Raw genomic sequence first — 7,893 nt, 5'->3', positions numbered from 1 at the left:
GGCCGTGCGTGGCCGCGGTGGCTGAGCCGCCCGGGGAGGGTCTCGCCGGGAGCGAGTACGTAACTCCTGAACGCTTCCCTTTCCTTCTTTTGGAAGGCTGAATAACCCGTTCTTGCCTCAGACGAACAGGCTGCAGCCAAAGATGTCCCCGTCTGCGATATCAGGTAGGTGCAAGCGTTCCCTGTTTTGTGCGGTTTTAATCACTTGGTGCCAGTCATTTGCAAAATAGCCCACCTTGACTTTATGCAGACAAAGACTAATTTTAGTTTTGATTTTATGAGCATCATGGAAAACAATCGTGGACAAATATATTTTATTGTGCTTCTGAAGGACTGAAACCTAGATGAACTGCCCTGCTGTTCCACGGCCCAGTGCTGGTTGGACTGCTTTTGCCACAGCACTGTCCATGTGTTTTATTCTGTATTTTTCTGAGCCAATCACCGATCCTCTGACCCTTACTAAAAGCTTTTTTCTTCTTGAAGCAAGCCTTGATGTCCTTGAGGTTGTCATAGAAAGTCATCCTATCATCTGATACTACTTAATATTCAAAATTTGTTTATAAAAAAGTCCAAGAGTAGTCTTGGAACAAGCTACAGAGGCTCAGTTTCACACACAAAGCCTCAGTGCTGCAATATAAATCCATCACTTTAGCAAAATAAAGAAAAGTCTAAAAAGATGTATGGAGGAGAGTAGATAAACACTGAATGCGAAGAGTAAGCAAAATGAAGTAGCTCTTGTCTGTTGAGCATAGGCACAGATTTAAATCTTGTTCAATAAAGGCATTGAACATGATTGTGCTTAATGTCTTCTGCCATGTTTTATAAACCCAAATCAAATGTATAAATTCTGCATGTACTGCATGTGAAAAGTGAAATAGTTACAAATAGGATTAGTAGTAGTTAGAAGGCTGAATGGAAATGTGCCAGAAGTAGCAGGAAAAACGTTAAAAAGACAATACACTAGAAGTTCTTCTTTCCTGGATGTAGGAGCTTATATGTAGCCAAAAATCATGCCTATGGAAGTGGAAGCCAGGGCATGGAACGCAGTCTTGCACAATTCTTTCTTTATCATGGAAACCTTTTTTTTTTTTTAAAAAAAAAAATGGCGCTGGGGGTAATAGTTCCTATAATTTCTCTTTTAAAGCATCTGCCCAGGGAATGGACACAAGTTTACTGCATTCCTCAAGGACATTCAAATTTGCTTTTCTTGCTGCGTGGGAATAGCGTGCTGATCACTAAGGCACAGACTGTGTGTAGTAGGCCAAGCCTATGATAATCTGTAGAATGAAATGCAAGATCATACAATCGAAAAAAAAAAAAATCACATGCTGGTATCCCTGTGGTTAGAGCATTCTGGAGTGCATGACTGTGGTGGTCTGATCTTTGTTTCTAGTATTTCTTGTCTTCATCTTTGGAAAAAGTACATAGGCAATCCTGGCAGGGGGAAATTAGAATCCATGTGTTCTTATTATTTTCTTCACTTTGTAATCAATTTGTGATCTCTCTTCTTTCCTCACAAATGCTTTATCATTCTGTTCAAAATTACCTTAGACAAGGGACACTGGAATACTGTGTCAGGTGGTGGTCTCCCCAGTTCAAGAGAGACAGGGAACTACTGGAGAGAGCCTGGCGGAGGGCAGCCCAGACGACTGGGGGGCTGGCGCATCTCTCTTATGAGGAAAGGCTGGGATTGCTGGGACTCTTTAGCCTGGAGAAAAGAAGGTTGAGGGGAGACCTTATCAGTGTCTATAAATATCTAAAGGATGGGTGCAGGGAGGATGGAGCCAGACTTTTCAGCAGTGCCCAATGATAGGACAAGGGGCAATGGGCACAAGCTGGAACACAGGAAGTTTCATCTAAGTATGAGAAAGAACTTCTTTGCTGTGGGGGTGACAGAGCACTGGAACGGGCTGCCCAGGGAGGCTGTGGAGTCCTGCTCTTTGGAGACTTTCAAAACCTGCCTGGGTGCAATCCTGCGCTAGGCAATCCTGCTTTAGCAGGGAAGTTGGACTAGGTGATATCTAGAGGTCCCTTCCAACTCCGAAAATTCTGTGATTCTGTGAAATACCTCCGTAGCATATAGTTCAGAACTTCTGGCCTTTTTTATTTTTTTTTGAATGACAAGTTAACCTGTCTTGAATTCCTTTGACAGCAAGACTGGAATGGTCACTTCAACAAGACTAGAATTGCAACTGTCGATGACAGTAAAAAGTTTATCTTTTTGAATACTAACTGGATCAGGCTGTGAAGGCGAACCAGGAATAGGAATCTCAGTGGATCTCAAATATGCAGCACTGTTGGCATTCTGAGCAAATAAGCTTTACTAGTGTAAAGTTGAGGAGTTTGGATGACTTTGAGGACAGACAGCTGCCAAGCAAGATTTCTAGTGATTTCAGTGTTAGATTTCGGCAACTGATGATTCCTTTTATGGACCTGGCCTCCAGCTGTTTGTATATAGGTTTCTTATTTCTTTCACAGAGATTTATCTATTTCACCGAGTATTGAGATGAAAAATGTTAGAGATCATGATGCAAACCAATATAGCACTAGTGGGAACTTGGAGCAATACATATGGAGGGTACAACTTTCCTTATGTACAGCAGAAAACTAAATTTGTCACGCAGTCCTTGCAGTTTTGTCACCATGGTAACTTGCTTAAATTTAATGAAAACATTATTCTTCCTTGATGTCATTTTATGGTGTTTTTAGGCCCTGCACATCTCTTCAGGCTTGCTGGCAAGTGTTTCAGTTTTGTGGAATCCACGTGAGTAATGGATTTGGTTATTTTATTCAGTATGTTTATTAGGAATAAACTAGCTTTTTGTTTCAGTCTGAAATATTTCTTGCTTTCTTTTTCTTTTTTCTCCTTTTAAGGTACAAGTATGAGTTTTGTCCTTTCCATAATGTCACTCAGCACGAGCAGACTTTTCGATGGAATGCCTATAGTGGGATTTTAGGGTGAGGTTTTTAGACGTTTAAGTTTTACGTCTGTTGTTAGCAGACCATTTTATAGATTGTCAAAACGGAGTGAGTTTTAAAACTAAGATTCTTTTGTTGGTCAGCCTAGGCCGTTGCAGTTCCCAAGGTTTTATTCCTAAAAATACCCTGCCTTGAAAAATTCGGATTTTTTTGTTGATAAATACTAACCTCCCGTTTTAGCTGGAGGCTGATTAATAACTAGTGCCAACTGCAGGTGTGTGATAAATTCATTTAAGAAATTCAATAATGGATAACTACAGCTTACATTAACAAATATTTCATATCTGTTACCTATTTTCACTCTGAGTTGAATATAACCTTACAGAATGAAATGAGTGCTTTATGCCTAGTAGTTGTGTTATATTTAATAAAAGGTGATGAAATACTTGGTATAGACCCCCTAAAAAAGCATCCAAAAGTATTCAGAGACCCTGGAGTATCCAAATTGTAAGACTAAATAAATTTAAGTATAAACCATAGCACCGCTGTAAAATTAATGCCTTTTTAAATATTCTGTATATAGATACCATTTTTTTCCTATGTGCACAATAGTTAGTGAGCCAATATGAGAGAAAAAGGGTACACCAAGATGCTGAGAGTGCCATTGGCTTTAGCACTAGCAGAAGCAGAGATGAGTTTTTGTAGGTGCCCTCACCAGCACCAAAAATCTGAGTTGCACAGGGTACTTAGCATCGTGGAATTTGTTACGCAGTTGATCTATAAACTGTATTTTATTTGATTTAAACACAGATTTGTAAGTGCAGATGGTTTGCAAACTGAAAGCTGATCCAAAACCGTGCTCTTAAAGTAATGGTGATGTGCCCTACATAGAAGCCTGAATAACAGATTACACTGTTTGTTTGTAAGGTCTTGGCTGTAAGTCATGGAAATACTAAGACAACGTAAATGAAGTATATACAGTTAAATTGAACAAGTGTATTCCTATTTTTCTTCCTGAGTGTTCACCTTTTTCTTTTCAGTAACTTAAAATGAAACTGTGTTCTGTTTTTTTTAGAATCTGGCATGAATGGGAGATTGACAACAACACATTTGTTGGAATGTGGATGAGGGAAGGTGATTCTTGTGAAACTAAGAACAGAGAGACAAAGGTGTGATAACCTAGTCTATGCTAATCAGGCAGCGTGATGCTCGTCACATTCTCATGACACTCTACGTTCCTACAATGTTCCTAAAACATTCCTACCTGGAAGATGTCATCATTTAAGATGTAATATAAAACATAAAGATGACTTCCTGTAGGAGCTAGATGAATGGATGGAGAGAGCATGCAAGGAGAATTAAGGAAGGAATCAAATATACGGGAGTGGCAGAGGAACCAGCTCAAGAGAAGCAGATTCTGGTGTGAGCACATTTTAAAGAAAAAGCAAAAACTCCTATGGAGTGGTTGAGCAGTCTTTGTGCTAAGTGACTGTTCAACTAGAAGGGTAAGGAAGAATGTTTGAGACTTGCCCAGTGTGTGCCACGTGATTTGCACACATCGATTAAATGATCTCTAAGGTCCCTTCCAGCCTAGGCCATTCTATGATTCTGTGATCCTTTATCCTTTCATTCATCGACATTTTTCGTTTCCCACCTCCCATTTCGGTGTGTTATACAATTTTACAGATATAATGCATTAAACCTCACATTGCCTGGTGATGTAGATTGCTATTGTGAAAAGATACTATGTAGTTTGTAACAGGCTCCTTTTCCAATAGAAGATGTTTAGCTATTACAATGATGGGTGACAATACAATACTTAAGGGAGAGGGATATATAGTTGGAGTAATAACTACATGAAGATGGGATAAGGGACAAAATTTCTTGGCCAAGGTGAAAATATTCTGTACTGTAATGGAGATATCTTGTTAACGTTTTTATCTCCTGCAGGAGCCACAGAAAGAATTACTATTCCTGAATGACCTCTGATGTTGTGATTCATATCTTTTGCAAGCATTTAGTTTTGCATAGACAGAAAATACTGGTGCTGCAAGTTTAAAGATGAAAACAAATTTCTACAGGCTAGATGTGTATTGGTCTCTTTATTTAGCGCATCGGTCAGAACTGAAACTTAAGTGAATCATTCTTATATCAAATGAGGTTCTAAAGGGTGTCCTATTCACCCTCCTTTTTACTCTCATTCTTGCTGAAAATGTGGTGCGTGGGAGTTAAAGGAATAGTAATAGGTGAGGGAATCGTTTCGCACTAGAGGAAGCAATTTTCACATATAAAATAATTTGAAGATGTGCTTGCTACAATTATTTTTCTGTGAGTGACAGCACTGGAAGCTTTGACATGACAGTATGTACAGAAATGCATTTTTTGTGTGTGCGGAGGTGTTTCACTCATCTTTGGGTTTACTGTTTAGGTTCATCTTGTTTGTGGAAAGAGCCATAAACTGGCTTATGTGTCTGAGCCAAGTACTTGTGTTTACTCTCTGACATTTGAGACTCCTCTCGTGTGCCATCCCCACTCTCTTTTAGGTAAGATTTAGAAAATCGTTTGTGTGGTGCAGCTGGCATGTTATGCCAACCCCAGAGTGTAAATTTTTAGGTTCTTTGAGTTTGTAACTTAATATAAATGATTATTAAATCTAACATAACATACAGAGTGTATTTTAAATCCCAGTCATTATAACACATAGGTATTTCTCAAATTGTCATTGCTAGTATAGACCCAGGGAGTAGGGTTTTTTGCTTTTTTCCTTGGACTGGTCATAGGAATCAGCCCTGTAATATGTGCTTATTTACTTACATTACAAAAAGGGAGAGCTTGGTTACAATTACTTTCAACAAAGAAATAAGAGGCCTTCTAGCTGATGCTAATAGAAGACTTTTTGATCGGTGGCATTCTCCAGGAACTTCAAATGTGTGAAGTGGAATCTAAGTTTCACTCCAACTCTTGAAAGCAGTAGGGACTATGTACTGTATAGAAACATTGAGTTCTTAAATACACTTGCATGCCACTAAAGGAGCATTTAACTAACAGTACTGTTGGTTTTTACATGGTTTGACTTCCATTCTTCAGTTTATCCGACTCTGACTGAAGCACTACAAAGGAAGTGGGATGAAGCAGAGCAGCTTCTCTATGATGAACTAATAACTGAGCAGGTTTGTTGATTTATTCCAGACAGGTAAAGAACAATTACTGTCAAATAGCGAAACCTGGCTTCTGCCGTTTCTCCTTCTGGGATGGATGCATTTATTCTGCAGTTGACAAATAGTTTTTGTGCTCTGTAACTGCTGTATCAGCTGGTAACTGTAATGTATTTTTTCAATGAAGCTTGAGGAATTAGAATGGCCAATGAAAATTATAAGCAGAGATGGCAGTCAGGTAGATTGATCTATTGTCTTTCGGAAACTTTTCTTTTTTAGGGTTACAAAAAAAGACTGAAAGAAATTTTTGAGGAAGCAGGACTTCTAGAAGCAACAGAAGAAAAGGAAGTTGAGAAACAGAATAAGAAAATAACTCTGGAATTTGAAACAGTGGAGAAGTGCAGTAAGGTACAGAGTGTAGTATTGACAATGTGGAATTAAATTGCCACCTTTTTACTGTCTGACCAGTATCAGTGTGACAGCAGTAGGTAAACACTCTTTGGATTCAGCTGAAATCTGTTCATGAGATTATCTTTTCTGGTTTCAATATATGACAGCCTGCATACAGAGTGATTTCTTTATTCCAGCCCTTAAGTCAAAAACAAGCCAGCACAATCTAATGCCCAATAAGATGAGGGGTGGGAATATGTAGAAATTAGTGTAGGTGTTTGGGTTATGAACACCTTGTGACTACTCTTTCTGGGCAGTATCAGTCTGGAAATTGGAGGTAATTACTAGTGAAGATAAATTTGTAACCAGCCTTGGGAATGTTGATACTTGTCTCTGTGGATAATTACCTAGGCTTGTGTCAGAATGCCTTGGCTGTTACACAAGCAAAAGACAAAGATCTGTGCTGTTTCCATTTCTGAATGACTTTCCTGTGCCTGAACAGTCCTTCTGCAACAGAATTGAAATAGGAAAAATAGAGGTGGATGGTGCTCGGCCTAAAAGTTCAAGCTGAACATCAGAAAAAGAGCATGGAAGGGAAGCAATTCATTATAATGCAGAGAAAAAGCTGCAGTTGTCACTTTATTTGAAAATATAGCAAAGATAAAGCACGACATAGTAATTCCTGAATATGACCAAGTGGACTGTGGTTTAGTGGAATCTACTTACATAAAGATCACCATTTTGGTGTGGTAGCGTTAGGAGTTGGAACATTCACCTTTTTTTTCAATAAAAACAATACTATATTTAATAATTTGTATTTTTTTTGGCTTCATCATAGCTCAACATGAAGTTGGCTGTTTTGATAACCACCGAATCTTAAATCGTTAATCTTTTGCTCTTTCTTGATTCATGTGAAAACCAAACCACAAAAACTGGGGCTTCTTCAAGATTCACAGATACGTAGTTTGACTCTCAAAAGTGCTAAGCAGTCCCTGGTTCTTTAAGTTAACAGAAACTTCTGAAAGCGAGAACATGAAGTTACTAGGTCAAGAGTTGAGGAGGTGCTTAATTTCCAGGCTATAGCATTATGATATACAATAAGGCTGGTCCTGGAGCAAACTTCCAAATGCAATTTTGTGTTGTGATTAAATGCTAGTTAGAGGATAGATCTGAAATAGTTACAGAAAGCACTCCTGACTTTTACTCTCAGGCTTGGAAAAAGCTGGCTCCTGTTTTGGCGTCATAAAAATACATATTTTTATAGAATTTGCATCTTGTTCTTGGAATAAGCAGTTTTTTGTTAAGATCTTTTAAGTCAAAAAAAAAAAAAGGCTGTAACAGCTCTGCACAGACTCGTTATTTTTTATAAACTCCCATTTTATGTATGCATTTGGAGACTGGGAGAGACATTTAAAATGTATTTTCTTTCC

General features: G+C 38.5%; 1 protein-coding gene across 1 annotated transcript in view; it reads left to right on the top strand.

The window, feature by feature from the left end:
- Nucleotides 1-101: 101 nt before the first annotated feature.
- Nucleotides 102-7,893, top strand: part of GNPTG (N-acetylglucosamine-1-phosphate transferase, gamma subunit) — a 9,232-nt gene continuing 1,440 nt past the window's right edge. The window contains exons 1-7 of the mRNA XM_009879418.1: nucleotides 102-164; nucleotides 2,709-2,763; nucleotides 2,874-2,957; nucleotides 3,994-4,087; nucleotides 5,347-5,461; nucleotides 6,006-6,088; nucleotides 6,353-6,480. Of these exons, the coding sequence (XP_009877720.1) occupies nucleotides 143-164; nucleotides 2,709-2,763; nucleotides 2,874-2,957; nucleotides 3,994-4,087; nucleotides 5,347-5,461; nucleotides 6,006-6,088; nucleotides 6,353-6,480 (581 nt within the window). The 5' untranslated portion in view covers nucleotides 102-142. The remainder of the gene's footprint in view (nucleotides 165-2,708; nucleotides 2,764-2,873; nucleotides 2,958-3,993; nucleotides 4,088-5,346; nucleotides 5,462-6,005; nucleotides 6,089-6,352; nucleotides 6,481-7,893) is intronic.

The sequence above is a fragment of the Apaloderma vittatum genome, unplaced genomic scaffold (assembly GCF_000703405.1).
Source record: "Apaloderma vittatum isolate BGI_N311 unplaced genomic scaffold, ASM70340v1 scaffold19542, whole genome shotgun sequence".
Taxonomy (NCBI): domain Eukaryota; kingdom Metazoa; phylum Chordata; class Aves; order Trogoniformes; family Trogonidae; genus Apaloderma; species Apaloderma vittatum.
Note: the sequence above shows the minus strand (reverse complement) of the source record. Positions and strands in the feature narration are given on the sequence as shown.